At 36.9% G+C, this 15695-nt stretch overlaps 1 protein-coding gene across 1 annotated transcript; it reads right to left on the reverse strand.

Moving 5' to 3' along the window:
• Positions 1 to 18: 18 nt before the first annotated feature.
• On the reverse strand, positions 19 to 9341 carry nemp2 (nuclear envelope integral membrane protein 2). Its single transcript, XM_084420924.1, has 9 exons — positions 9114 to 9341; positions 6396 to 6505; positions 6071 to 6302; positions 5922 to 5994; positions 5033 to 5126; positions 4623 to 4737; positions 2593 to 2818; positions 1789 to 1977; positions 19 to 1577 (listed from the first exon to the last, which is right to left on the reverse strand). Exons 1-9 carry the CDS (start codon positions 9202 to 9204, stop codon positions 1271 to 1273), a joined length of 1437 nt encoding a protein of 478 aa, XP_084277050.1. The 5' UTR covers positions 9205 to 9341; the 3' UTR covers positions 19 to 1270.
• Positions 9342 to 15695: the final 6354 nt, after the last annotated feature.

Raw genomic sequence — 15695 nt, forward strand, 5'->3', positions numbered from 1 at the left:
AAGACACAATACAATATTCTGGTTGAGAATTTAGCCATGTGTTTTTAATTAAATACAATGGTAACAATTTAAAGTGAAATATTTATAAAAAGATACATTCAGATAAAAGTTCCTTAAAAAGGAAAGAATATGAAATGGCAGGACGTAAATATTTACATCTGTATGGATGGATGCAGATCATCCACTTGAGTTGATACATTTTAAAAGGATGGGTCACCCAAAAATGGAAAATTCTATAAAGCCCCTAAATGTGATAGAAATATATGAATATATGTGTGTTCAATGTTTTTGCTACCAGGGAAAACTAATTCATTACCCCAGCAAAAAAAAATCTAACCTTTTGCGAGGGAACTTGGGAGAATGCAAAAATTATTTTGAGCAAAATATATTGAAATATAATATCTGTATTAATTCTGTAAGATTTTTCTGAGGAAAAAATACCAAAAAGGACCATAAAATTATTCCACATAATAAACTTTATTCTTCTGAAGGCATAATATCGTATTTAAAACCCTGCTGGTCTAGCGCGTTTACGTAGAAAACCAGCGATAAAAAAAACGCGTTCTGTATGAATGACGTGAGACGCATGGCAGTGGAACTAATTTATGAGCCAAAAAAAATAATTCTTGAACACCATGTCAAGACTCAAAGACCCGAGGACAAAGGTAAAACACATCCGTCTAGAGATCCGTCTATGTTCACACAGAAAAACAATGGAAAATCAGCGGAAAAATGAATGGCTCCATAATGCCCACACAAATGTGAATAGTGGAAAGAAAACTAGGAGATTCTGCTAAACATCCTCTTTTGTTTTCCACAAAGGAATTAGCATTTTTAGGTGACCTGTTTCTTTGACTAACACTAGAGGGCACTATTGCCTTAAATTACACAATACCGTTATACTGTACGTGTGGAGTTATTCTCTTGAGCAGTGCAATGATGTCCTGATGATTTTATAATATACCTGAGAGCAGCAGTCACCATCTATTCACACATGCTATTAACATACAGTGTGTACAATACAGTGTTATTCCCAGCTCTGCATCACTTGGGTATGAGAATACAAACTGCTTAAAAAATATAGTAACAGCCCACGCTGCCTAAAAGAGATCATTTAAACAAACAAATGGGAGAGAGCGACTATTTTAAAATCCTCATGGACCCACTAATGTTCCCTACAGTCATTCCTTCCTAAAAAATATTGTGCAATTCAGAAAGTCTTTTTAAAATGAACATAAAAATCACTCTTCCTACGGATTGCGGCACAATTTCAAAAGAAATCCTGGTCTTCTGGATCCATGGGTACTGGCTGAGGGCTGTAGGTGGCAGGGGGATACGGGCAGACGGCTGGGGCGTATACAGCAGGACTGGGGAGATGGTTTAGGGTTGCAGGATTGTTTCTCACCAGCTCGTCCTCGCTACTGTCCTCTGCGTCTCCTCTCTGCGACTGGGTGTCGCTGGAGCTGCTGTTAAAGAGCACGTTCTCGTAGTACGCCCCACCAAGCCCGTACTGATTCTCATGACTCTGAAGCTCCTCTTGAGGGATGTGGCTCCCATTGCGCAGAAACTCTGCAAACCTGAAAAGAGACGACAACAACTGGTTAGGACTAAAGGGTCATCTAGCATTTCATAGCATTTTTCTCCTTCACTCAAATATCCATGCAAAATTGCACCACATTTAAAACAATTTTTCACTATACATGAGTAAGGAACTTTGTACTGTGAATGTCAAAAATCCTGTTCACCATACAGTATATGTCCCTTTGATGATTACAGATGTTTAATTACTTTTGCGGTGATCTGAGCCTCAACACGGTGTCCCATGCAGGAAAGCCAGGCTTGTTACAGTGCTCCCGTAGTTCATCCAGGGAGGCTCTGGTGTGGGTCTCTCCCTGCTCTCTGTACTCCTCCTCGGTCAGTAGCCTGACAGTGGGCCGTTTCTTCCTCCGGAACAATCTTATGAATGAGTAGAATAACCTGAAGGCAGAAGTTCATAAATACAAATATTTAGGATTTCATATTTCACCTGTTCAAAGCTTAATTTCATCATATGATTAGCTTTCACCTTCTATCCTACACTTAAAAAGTCAATATGACCTCCAAATTACCATACATAATTGTGCACACAAAGTAAATATATATATATAGATTTCAAATACACATGAAATATACAAAGGTGGTAAATAATATACCCAGTATTAAACAAAAAAAAGATGAATTCATGTGTAATCTGTAAAGAAATAGTGGCTTTGCATTTGAAACAACTTTCCTATTTGGCTGGGGACTATAGTCACACTTCAGATTAAGGTCCAGTTCTCACTATTAACTACGACTTTTGCCTCAATAAACTCCTAATTACTGGTCATTAATAGTTAGTAAGGTAGTTGTTAAGTTTAGATATTGGGTATGATTAAGGGATGCAGAATATGCTCATGCAGAATAAGGCATTAATATGTGCTTTATAAGTACTAATAAACAAACAATACCCTAGTAATATGCATGCTAATAAACAACTAGTTATGGTAATAGTGAGAATTGGACCTTAAACTAGAGTGTTTTTTCACTCAGAAATTTTGAGTACTGTTAACTTACCTGCAAATCCACACCAAAAGGCTCCAGACCAAGGGCAGAATCTTCAAGCACAACAGAACAGCAATCAGTACGTAGTAGGCAGGGGGGAAAGTGATCCCATAGTAAAGCAACACCACGCCTACTGCTTGCATACACCAGGTCATTAAGTTGAGGGTGTGTTTGTTGGTGATGGGGCCATGCTTATAGCACAGAGAAAAGCTAAATAAGCCTGATATGAGCACATACACTGCAGACAAAGAGAAAAAAAGAATTTAAAAATAATAATAAAATCATTTTTAAATGTCTAGCTTGGCATTAATCGACCTTCTATACATACATACATGCATGCATGCATGCTACATAAAGGAGTAGGGTGTTTTATGCATGTAAAGTAACATTAAAAAAAAGCATGCCCAATCTGAATGGGACAGAAGCAGCCTGCCTGAGCTTGCCTGTCATTTATAAAAAGCCCATTAACCAACAGTAATAATAATACGTACAAAGCACACTGCAGTTACAACAGTCACAATAGATACATGTTGAAACAACTCTGCGTCACATCTTTTGACATTCATTCATTTTTGGGAAAACTATTCCTTTAAGGCAAGCCTTCACTTGCATCAATAACAGTGAATCTCACTGAACGCAAACATTACGGGCTACTGCTGCAACAAATTGCTGAATACTCCAGCATATAAAACAAACAAAAGAACAATGGTGAAATATAATGTACCAATACTGGTTCTATTAATTTACTAAGTTACTATTTACTCAGCCTAAAGTGATTCCTAACCTACACTACCATTGGGGTCAGTACATTTTTTTATGTTTTTTGAAAGAAGCCTTGTATGCCCACCAAATATATTTGATTAAAAAAAAGTTTTTGGGGGGTGAAAACTGAGATGTATAATTTATTTATTTTTTCTAGATACTGATAGTGGATGTGGACTAGATCTGTTAAGCTCCAAAAGAACCAAAAAAAAAAAAGCATGATAAAAAATAGTGATTTTATCATCATATGATTTGTTCATTCCAAGTCTTCTCAAACTATACGAAAGCTTTATGTAAAGTTCAAGAAATTACTTACTAACAATGCCTTCAACTGAAGCTCTAAAATCAAAAATGAACACGTTAAACCCCAAAACAACAGGGTTAGGAGAAAATGTTGACAAATTGTGTCAATGCGCCATTTTTGCAGTCATTTATCACTAAATTGTGTTTGCACAGTTTCAAGATTTTTCTGGAGCTTGACAAACCCAGTACCCATTCACTTTCATTCTATTAAATCATATTAAAAATAGACGATGAGAAAGTCATGGGTTCGGAACAACATGATGGTGAGTAAAATGAAAAAATGTGAACTTTTCTTTTCATGTTACAGTAGCCTATATCTGTGAAAACAAGGAGTAACTAAAAAAAAAATCAGAGAGGAAATAAAAGGGCCAGAAAACACACACTGGGGCTGTAATCCTCCCAGAGCCTTTTTGTTTTAGGCATAGAAATCAATGTTCCAGCAGCACAGCAGCTTCTTTCCCTTAATCTTAATATGCCTGTAGTTCTCGCATTCAAAAACACTGATGCATTTACATACTGCGAGTGCTTGAAGAGGGAAATTGATTTGGCAGAGAATAGAATCTATTGAGCAGTCAAGAGGCAGTCATTTCAGCATTCAAAATACTTGGCCCTCATATTATAACACTAACGGTGCCAAGATATACGATACAAAAGGTGAATCTCAATCGGCTCTAGACTGTTACTATGTGATTCAGGCGTGTGCGCTTCAGCTGATGAAATATGCAGCGAGTGTGTAGAAGGATAATCTGTCTAAATGACATGTACAGTAATTATTCTATTGTATAAAGAACACGGCAAGAAAATTAAGAGACAACACGAGGCATTCGACTGACACGCAAAACTGCACAAAAGGTACATTTGAAAGACCATTTATTAACATTAGCGAAGGCTTACTGTCTGATCTAATTGGCTGATGAGATGATTGCTGAGGAAAACAGGGCAAGATGGGTTGTAACAGAGAAAGGTTGCCTAGTTACCCAGTAATTCTATCCAGTGCTCAGTCACAATGTCATCCCATTCACTTAACACCCTCTGGATCCCGATGTAGGACAGACTGGAGCCAGCGCCCAACAATACCAGGAACAGCCCTCGCTGGGGGGGGAGAAAGCAGAGCCTTAGTGAATGTGCTTAACCTTCTGACCTACCCCAAACCTGCAAGTTGCAATTGATTGCACAACCCTGATTCATACATACAACCTTACAATGCCTGCGGCTGTATGTGTTGAGGAGCGAGTCTCCACCTCCCTTTATCTTGAATCTCATCAGACAATGCCAACATTGACAGGCTTAAACTCCTACTACTCATCCAACATGTTTGATTGGTGAGGAAACATGCGATAGAGTGTATCATGATAAAGATAAAGGTTGTGACAGAAGCAGTGCACACCTTTGGAATGAAGTTTCGGAGGATAAGTGTCAGGAGGACAAATACGGCGATGACTCCCAATGAAACTCCGGCTGTGTAGAAAAACAGTGAGCTCCTGGAAACCATGAAGATTGGGACAGATTAATACATTTCAACCACATATGAAAATTCTGTCATTATTTACTCTCCCTTATGTTGATCTTCTTCTTTTTTTTTTTTTTCATGGAATACAAAGGGAGAGTTTTTTAAGAATCTTCTCTATTCTGCGGAAAATGAGTACTGGAAGCGTTTCAGATTTTTCAGTATCGATATGTATAGAAAAATCACTATTTTTGACAACACTGCATTGCACTTAGTTTATTAATTCCGATGATTTTTAAGAGACTACAATTGAAAATTGTACATATCACATTTTTGTACTGAATTGAATATCCCTTCTCCACAGAGCACAAATGGGTATTAACTGATACCCAAGCAGAACCCTTTGCATTCTATGTTTATATATAAACTATTTTCTTTCTTTTCTTCACCAAAGCTACAGTATGGCTTCAGAAGACAAGAACACACAAGTTGCACTGACCACTTTTATCATGCTTTTACTGTTTTTTGAAGCATGATAGATGTGGCCACTATGAACAAAGATTTGTCAAAAAATGTCTTTTTTGGTTCCACCTTTTAAATAAATAACAACACAAAGGTAAATAGTGCTATAATTTTCATTTCTTTAAATGTAATTTTTTTGGTTCAACTTCATCGTATTCATGGTTAAGTTACAAAGACAAGCGTGGTGTAATTATTTTTCAAGGTTTGCCAAAAAATAAATAAAACCTTGCTCAGAATTAAATCTGACATTCTACTGGAGATTTTCTTTAGATGAGAACATCTAAACTAGAGCTAAATTGCCACTTACCTGCATATGTTTCCCGCTCTCAAAAACAGTCCCAACCCACACACAAAAAGCAGAAGGCACATTCCATTTAACCCTGTAATATAAAATAGATAATCATGATTCAGTGCCCAAGTGCTCTGTATGAGAATAAGGTGTGTGAATCTGCTCACTTTTTTTGGAGACGTGTAGTGTGTACAGGGTATTGCTTCTAGCCGATTTGGTCATGAAGCAGACATCTTCATCAACCAGAGGAATGTCCAAAGACTTCTCTTTTTGGATAGTGGATGGCCAATAGTGTTCAACAAAGCAGTTAGTAACAGTGAGAAGATCATCCGGATGGTGGCAATTTTGTGTCTCCATCGGGTACACAACAAAGACGTCCTCATCACTTGTCACATTTACCTTTGAAGAGCATGTGTCTTGTCAGTATTCAATTTAAAATGGGAGTTAACCCCAAAAATAATAGCACAGCCTCCGTAGGATGTAATAAATTACCTTGAAGGTGGAACAGATATCCTTCCATTTGATTACTGTACCAGAGCTGTAACAGAAGCATCGACTCCCAGAATACTCGTGGGCACTGTCTCCTTTCACATAGGTGCAATCTGTCAGAATCAGGAAAGGATCAGAATTACTCCTCTGCTTTAATTTAACGATCCCCGCCATCCATTTTCTTCTTCTCTATGTCTAAAACAGTACAGAAGCGTCCCAGAAAAGAACACAGACTACAAGCTTCTGCCCACAGACTAAATTCATCCTAATCACTGCACTAATGCCACTGCAGAATCCTCACTTTCCAAAAACCTGACATGTTCGTGTGTGGTTGCTTCTATTCAGTAGTAATTACTTACTTATCATTTATAAATGGACATCATCAACATAAAGAACTTACCAAAATGGATGAAATATATGATTTGTTTACTTGCACATCATGTGACCATTAACCAACATCAGAGAACCATGAACATACAAATGTGTTGTTCAATTATTGAAACATTTATTTTAAAATACATTTTCTTAGGTCAAATTGGTTTAAATCCCTGACATAGGAAAAAGTACCATATTTTATTTTGCAATCAAAATTTTTTTATTTGGCTTACAATGAATGCACGTTTGTTACTGTTATTTTACTTTATATTCATTATAGTTTTTCGAACATTCAGTTCTTGAGCTATAAGATCATGTGTTGCTACTGTCTAACAGTCAACTGTAAAAGTCACATCAAAACTTATAATTGGGAAATCTGCAAAAATACTTTTTTATAGAATCTGGTGATGAAAAGATTACAATTAGATTAACAAATCATATTCAAACAGTTTTTTTTTCTTGGTGTTTACAAGCAATATTGTGTATTTGAAAATGTGGATTTCATGAGTATCTGTAACTAGCACATGACACTGAGTGAGAACAACAGAATTGTTCCAAATAAACCCTAATATAAAAATATATAAATTGAAATTATTGTGCTAAGAAGACATTAAATTCATACATTTTCCCCACATTGTTTTCCCCATGGAGACAAACTGGGCACAGTGAGGAAAAAAAAACAGACACTACAGGAGACTATTGGGACTACAGGGCCTAATAATATAGTCTCACAAGCTTACGGCATTGACAAAAATATGGATCTAATATGAAGAACCTGAAACGGAGAGTGAATGAATAGTTCCTGATCATAAGCCAGTGAAAAATGAGCATCAGAGAGATTGCAGACCTTCAGTATGACTTTGGAGTCAGTATGAAATGGAAGCTGCGACAGTCTTATCTTCACTATTGTGATGTACATCCAAGTGAAATGGCTTCTCAAACAAGAAACAATGTAGGACGGGACTTTATTCGTCAAGTGGTGCTCACTGCAGAGTCAAATGACATCCAGCTCCACCTCTCTGGACGTCTAATTTGGTGGAGCGATAGAGTTGTGGGTAGGGTTAGGGTGTGGTTGGATATTCTAGCTCCACACGTTAGGCCCAAATTACATTCGCTCCTACTCGCTGGACATCTAGGGAGGGGGGGCTAGACGTAAGCTTCACCCATTTGCTCTGCAGTGAGCAGATTTTTGCCTTGTCCAAATATCCACACTTGCGATCTTTGCACTTTCCCACTTGTCTACTTGCATGACGTATTTCCTCTATTTGGCCCAAGTGTTCAAGTAGGCGTAAAGACTGCATGTGTGAGTAAAACTTTTGATTACTCGATAGGGCACATTTATAGTCTTACAAAAAATGCAAGTGTTTACAGAGCTTTTATTTCTTATATTTTCAATACTTTGCATTTTAAAATAAACTTCTACATGTCTGTTCAGTAGTCGCTATGTAACTAACAGAAGACACAAATGTAAAATTGTGGTGCTTCTAATTAAGATAAAAACAGTTGCAAATGTTGTACAAAATAGGCCTGCACATACCATACTCATCTTTGCACCAATAAAATGTGCAACACTTTCTGTTTTTACTACCAAATTATATGTATCTACTATCTAATTATTTTAAATTACAGTGGAATGTTTTCCTCGACATCTCGTGATTTCGGGGCACAAGAGTTCCAGAACTTAATGCATGATGGGATACCCTTAGCCTTGAAAGGCCTTGGTTTAGTGTGCATTAATGGCACTGCACTTTGGCATTTTTAAGACATTGGACAGCCTTGCGCACTTACTTCCTGTCACATGCACACGTTCTCAAGTGGCCAAGACCACAAGTGTGGGTATTTGGACATGGCATCAGTCCATCTAGAATTGATTAGATGGTTGTGGTTTGCTATTGCTGTGATCTCATGTGAAGTTACTTTGATTAAAGATTACAAGGAAAATAATAAATAAAAAAATGTATGGATAAATCATTTATAACAACAAGAATTGTCTATTTAGATTTCATGGTGACTTTAAGGCAAGATAAGAACAGGTTAGAAGGACCAAGATTACAGACGCATGCAGACAAACCAGTTAATAAACAAACAATTTGATTATTGTTTAATGGATGCTGAAAAATCTTACATAGTAAAAACTTTAAGCAACAAAGCTCACCATTTTGACACAGCATTTGTGTCCAGCTCACGATATATAACGTTAAAGAGTGGTTTAACTGTAGTCTGCGGTTTTATCACATTCAAAATCCAATAGTTACAATTACAATGTAAAAGTTTTGTATTTGTAATGTTAGTAATGTTCGTGTAAGCTAAAGTTTGTTTAGCACGTCTCAAGTTATTTAACGTTACCTGCATATGAATATCCTCTGTTTCCCACTGCACTTTGCCAGTAAGCACACAATAGAGTTAAAACGGGTATAAAAGCAGCTAACTTCCCCATGTTTTGTGGAGTATTGTGTTAAATGGATGGATTTGACAGACACAGAAGGTTAATGATTTAATCCGCTAAGCTAACATGAGCTAAGCTAATGTTTTCGGTTTCAAATTCGGTGGGATTCGTGTAACCCAGACCAGACTAACCGTTTCAGAGTGGATGATGGGTCCCGATATTTGATTTAGCACCTACTCATTCATCAAGTATAGAGGCTTTAATTTTCTATTTCCAAAACAAACAGGTCGTTGTATACACAAAAGAGCACATTTCAAGTTCTTAATGGATTCCATTTAATAAGTCCATTTGGGAGTTTAGTGTTCGATTAGTCAGGGCTTACTCCGCAGTCAAAGGTTTGAAAGTAAACACCACTTATGTACTATTTTACTGTATTAAACTATGTTATAGTTTGATATTTTTAATATGTCTTTATTTAAACTTTATTTCAATTAACAGAGATGTTTTTAATAAAAGATGAAAAACGTATGCATTATGCAACAACAATTGTTTCAGTACGTTGCATTGCTGTCACGTGACCTCCTCACATTGCATGTTGAATTCAACACATTTTAAATGTAGCCGATTTATATTTAACTTGTTTGTATAAAAATGCTAAGATACATTTATTCATCACACTGGAACTGGAAGAAGGTTACACATTGCATTGTAGGATACAGTAGGCTACTGACTGCAATTTGTTATGTTATCATGGAAATTAATAGAACCTTAAAAAGTAATTCAAATGTATATAGTGAATATAGCCTACATGTTTCTAGTTATGCTCCGGTCTAATGCTTTACAGGTCATCTTTTTAAAATGATCTTTAAAATCTTTCTAAAAAATATATTTAAAAAAAAAAAAGTTATCACAACTAGAAAAATTGGTGGAAATTGAATTACCGTTACAGTCTACCTAAATGTGGAGAACGTGGAAAGTCCATTGTCTATCAGCAATATAAAGCATGCAGTCTTAAAATGTCTAGTCCTGCAAATGCAGTTTTGTAGCAAATGCAAAGATAAGCGGTGGGAAGAAAAACGTTAAACCAAAATCTAGAGGAGACCAGATGAAAATGTCATCTCTGTGCAGTCTTCGCCCTTTGAAATGGAAGGGGGATTTTTGTGGTGGGCGTAGACACAGCAGGCGGCTGCTTTCTCATTTCTCTAGGATGCAGAGACAACAGCGGCTTTTCCTGACAGGCACTCCCACGCCAGGCTCAGACCCACTGTCACTTACGCTTGCATGGAGTCAGCAAGCATCTGACTAATGCAGATGCTGTCATTTTGGTTTCTAGGAAGGATTCTAACCTCATTCCCCATGAAAGAGTGCATTTCTTTTCACCATCAACCTTTTAAATGACATATTCTTTAAGTTTTGCTGCATTTTTGCTCCTTGCACTCAACAAGCTCTGATGAGGTTTATCTTCAGTTGCTGCTGCAGACAGTTACAAGGTTATGTCCCACAGGGGAAAGTATAAAGAAAAAAAAAGTTGGTTAGAGGAAGGCTTTGTGGTTTTTGTTAAGGTACAGAAAGTCCCGTTTTTGATGCAGAGTATAGTGGCCTTAAAAGAACTCATCTGGTTTCATGACCATTGCACGACACTGGTTCAGATCAGAATAATAAGAGAAAACTGTAAATAAGATGCAAATTTGGTAATACTTTACATTGATGAAAGATGAAAATTCTGTCATTATTTACTCATCCTTGTGTTGTTTCAAAGTGTACTTTGTTATATGTTCCATGCACAAAAGGAGATTGTTTGAAGAATGTTCATGCAGCTCTTAGTCTTTTTTTCATCCAATGATAGTTCAAAGTGACCATGACTGTGATCCAAAAATATTAAGAAATTGACATGTAGTCTACACTTTTGGTCATAACGTGGTCTATTCCTCACATTTTTGGTTTCATGACCATTACATGACACAGGTTCAGAATATTAAAGGGATAGTTCACCCAAAAAATTCTGTCATCATTACTCACCCTCAAGTTGTTCCAAAATTTTATACATTTCTTTCTTCTGCTGAACACAAAAGAAGATATTTTGAAGAATATGAGTAACCAAACAGTTGATGGGCCCCATTGACTGCCATAGTATTTTTTCCATACTATGGAAGTCAATGGAGCCCAATTAACTGTTTGGTTACTCATATTCTTCAAAATATTATCTAGATTAAAAATTGGTAATCTGGTAATACATTGCACAGTTACACATACTACATCAAGCTTCTATAGACCTATGTGTAACTGTAAATGATTTTTACCATCATGAGCTAAAGAAGTTACTGTATATTTATGATACCATTGTTGCTTTGCTTAATGGAAATATGTTATTGAAGCTTATTTATTGTAAACTTCAATAACATATTTCAAATCAGCAGAAAAACAACATCCCAGCTAACAAAAATATGTTCTAAGAACTTTCCCATTAAGACATTTCCCATTTCCGAATGTTCTCTGAACGTTCAAAACATATAGTTTAAAAAAAAAAAATTGTAAAAATGTTTTTTCTTGGCTATACGAATGTTAAAGTCCGCGTGAACCGGAAGTTGCAAACGACTTTTCTCCAGTGCTGTGACGTATTTCCCAGTGAAAAGGAATATTGAACAGAGGGCAGGGTTTTACATGGGTTTTACTCTAGCGCTCCTCCTCTCCATCTCTCGCTCATTACAGACTAACGGTTTGAGAGGAGTGGTTAAGCGTTTCCCAAACCAAGCCGTCAAACATACGTCATCAGGGAAGGTCCTCCAAGGCAGAGGGGAGGGGCATTTTCAGATTTTGATTAAAGATTACAAAGCCAAAAAAAATTTTTGTGTGGATTGACTTGCACGGATGAATTGTTCACCACAAAACTAACAATTTAGGCAAACAAAGTAAATATGGTCAATTTTGAATTCATGTGGACTTTAGGGAAACATTCCATTTTATAATTTTGCAAACATTATGTGAATGTTACTTTTGAATGTTCTCTGAACATTCTGAAACGAGTAACATTTAAAAAAAAACAAATGTTAGAACTAAAAACGTTTCAGAAAAAAGTTCAGTAAACACTCTCAGAAAAAAAGGTACAAAAGCTGTCACTGGGACAGTACCCTTCAAAAAGGTTCTAAAATGTACCATTTAGGTACTAATATGTACACTTTTGGAACTAATATGTACACTTTTGGTACTAATATGTACACTTTTGGAACTAATATGTACACTTTTGGTACCAATATGTAGGCTTACCTTTGAGGGACTAATATGCACTCTTTAGGTACAAAAGTGTACCTTTTGAAAAGGTACCGCCACAGTGACAGCTTTTGTACCTTTTTTTCTGAGAGTGAACCATATATAAATAGTGTTTTGTGCTGTATGTGTTTTGCCTTGACAGAAAACAGACTTTTGTACCACTCATTAATTGTAAATGTGCATTAACGGACACTATGCAGTGCGGCTCTAAATTTCCTGTTTATTTTTCTTAATTCTCCTAATTGTATGTCACAGAATGAGACGCAAGTTTCAAAATGAGACACAAGTTTCATGAAAACAACTGTGGTCTATACTTCAAAAAGAGGTTTTGGCAAAGAGCCGATTCCATGGACAAACGCCTCTCCAAAACAGAGACGGACTTTTGAGCTTTTGATTAGTGGGCTAAAATCTGACACCCACAGAGCTGGGCCTTATGTTGGTGCGCTTAAGCCCGTCCTACACCCAGGATGGCTGGAGGACTTTGAAGGCAAATAAGGCTTTCACAAGGCTTTCTGTCCCATGAAAGTGCTCAATGTTGGTGTTTCTCTCTCTCTCTCTCTCTCTCTCTCTCTCTCTCTCTCTCTCTCTCTCTCTCTCTCTCTCTCTCTCTCTCTCGATCTTTCTGTTTCTTTGTTGTGGAGATCATTCAAGAAGTGCAGGCCACATGTTCTGCAGTCATTTGTGTCATGTTTTTATGATAGCGGCATACTTATAATTTTTGTGATCTTTGTTTTGCGAGTTGGAAGATTGGCAGTTTCTTCTTCATTTTTTTTTTCTTTCACTTGTTTATGCTTTTTTTCCGTTCTGTTTCCTAAAGGAGGATAGGGCGGTAAGCTGCTGCTAGGCTGCAGAGAGCAAACGCTGTGATTGACATGAGCAGAGAGCTGAAGAAATCAGTTGAGGCTGAGTCTTTCTGGTAGGCGGATGAGTGGGGCGAACCAATCCTCAGCAGAGCTTGTTTTTAATTGCCGTCTGGTGAACATCAAACGTGAAAAAAACAGACGATTCCATCTAAAGGTACAGGGTGTTTTGGAAAATACGTTACGCTGTGCGATTTCATCTTTTGCTTTATGCTGAACAACATATTGAGAGCTGTTATATTCAGGTCATTCTCATGTCATTAAATACTCAGTGTTAACTCTAGTTTGCTTTGTTGTCAGAACTAAGTGCAGATGCTGAGGAGGAGTTTATACTTGAGGGAACGCTTGAATGTTTTAATGCTTTGCTTTGTGCTAAATGTTGTTGTTTTTTAATTAAAGTTCAGTCAAAGTTGAAAATTCTGTCATTAATTAGCTACTCATCCTCATGCCATTCCAAAGGCAGTGTACATTGTTATATGTTCCGTGGAGCACAAAAGGAGACTATTTGAAGAATGTTCAAAACTCATTTGCATACAATGCAGTTCAAACTGACTGTGGTCCACAAATATATCAAATAGATATCCATGTATTCCATACTTTTGGTCATACGTGGTCTATTCCTCACACAAAGCTATTATATGGCTTCAATACGACTTGTAACATGATGCAAAAATCTTATGGCTCTACTTTTAAGGTGCCTTTTTTGACATTTTTGAAGCTTAGCAGCTGTGTTTACCAACAGTCATGAAGGATATTTTTAATGATCATATTTTGCATATCTTTTTCCAAGAAGAAAGTAGTAAAATAATTAATTATTAATGGCAGACTAATTTTTTTGTAAAATACACTATAGTTTAAAAAAAGTTTTTGAAAGAAGCCTCTAATGTTCACCAAGGCTGCATTTATTTGATAGAAAATACAGTTAAAATTGTAAAATATTGTTACAATTTAAAATAACTCTTTTATTCCTGTAGTGGCAAAGCATGCACATTTTCAGCATCATTACTCCAGTGCCTCATGATCCTTCAGAAATCATTCTAATATGCTGATTTGGTACTCAAAAAATATTTCATATCAGTGTTGAGAACAGTTGCTTGATATTTTTTGTGGAAATGTGATATTTTTTCAGGATTCTCTGATGAATAGAAAGTTCAAAGTAACAGTATTTATTCGAAATAGAAATCTTTCGTACCGTTATAAATATCTTTTATTGTCACTTTTGATCAATTTAAAGCATCCTTGCCGAATAAAAGTATTAATTTCTTTAGAAAAAATCTTACTGACAATAGTGTACATATTATACCTTTCGTTTAATCTCTTTTACACCTTTATTTCTTTTTGGCAGATTGCGGCCCATGTATTTTTCATATATAATGTGTGTCAAAAACACAGATTTTTGCCTCACATCACATAATGATCCAAACGACTCTGGTTGGAGTGATGTCAGGACTGCATGACCCTCGATTAATCCATTTATTTTCATTCCTCTATTTAAGGTTGCACATTGATTGGTTGAATCATTTCTCATTAGCCATGATGTGCAGAAAATGGATGGAAGGGTGGGCGGCAATCAGACTCTGCTAGTGGTAGAAGCCCCACCCACACAGCCAGGTCCACCAGGGGCCAGAGATGTGATTACAGTTCATTAACGTGGTGTGTGTACAGGGGGTGGGAAGGACACTGGTCATTATTGTGTTCGAATGTAGGTGGTGCCCTGAAACACACAGGAAGACGTGGGCAGCACACACACCCGTGCTGCAGCCCTTAAGTCCTTTGTGAGGAATATTGGATGCAGAGTTTGACTCTAGGGAGTTGGCAGCGCATAATTACTTGGACGCAAACAGACAGAAATTTGTGTTTGGTGCAGTGGCACTTTGCATTTGACAGGGCTATTTGGAGGGCTAGCTCATATTCTAAATTCAGCCAACAGTATATAAGTACCTACAAATTAACCACAGGTGTAATTCACAAGTCATTGAGTTCCTACATGATGGGATTTGTTTGTATTATATCTAATTTACAACCCCTTATTCTGACCCTCTGTCTGAAATGATCTGTTTCTGACGGTCGGCTCCTTTAAGGCTTGTCGGTAAACGGCCACTGTTATGATTGGCTGCTAACGTCATTGCATAGGAAACAGTATCAACGCCCACTCGCTATTGCATGTGAGTAAGTGTTTTAAAAACATTATCCATATAAAACCGTCATTTACAGACAAAGTATGAAGTCATTTAGTGATACAGCTGCTGTCAGATCCAATAGAGTTGGCTGCTCCATCTTTCAACAAAAGTTTCTTTGCGAACTCTCCATTACACTGTGCCTCATTAACTAAACAAAACGCTTCGAACAAACATTTCATCCTTTGACGCGATCCGGACGCCATTAAAATAAACCATTCACTTGTTTCACTGGGAT

The sequence above is a fragment of the Rutilus rutilus genome, assembly GCF_951802725.1.
Source record: "Rutilus rutilus genome assembly, chromosome: 10".
NCBI lineage: Eukaryota > Metazoa > Chordata > Actinopteri > Cypriniformes > Leuciscidae > Rutilus > Rutilus rutilus.

Excerpts from the sequence above, each read along its gene's own strand:
- nemp2 (XM_084420924.1), bottom strand. The coding sequence starts at position 9,204 with ATGGGGAAGTTAGCTGCTTTTATACCCGTTTTAACTCTATTGTGTGCT. Across the intron at positions 6,303-6,395 it reads ATATCTGTTCCACCTTCAAG|GTAAATGTGACAAGTGATGA; the intron begins GTAATTTATTAC and ends TGCTCTTCAAAG. Across the intron at positions 5,127-5,921 it reads AGAGCGGGAAACATATGCAG|GAGCTCACTGTTTTTCTACA; the intron begins GTAAGTGGCAAT and ends CATGGTTTCCAG.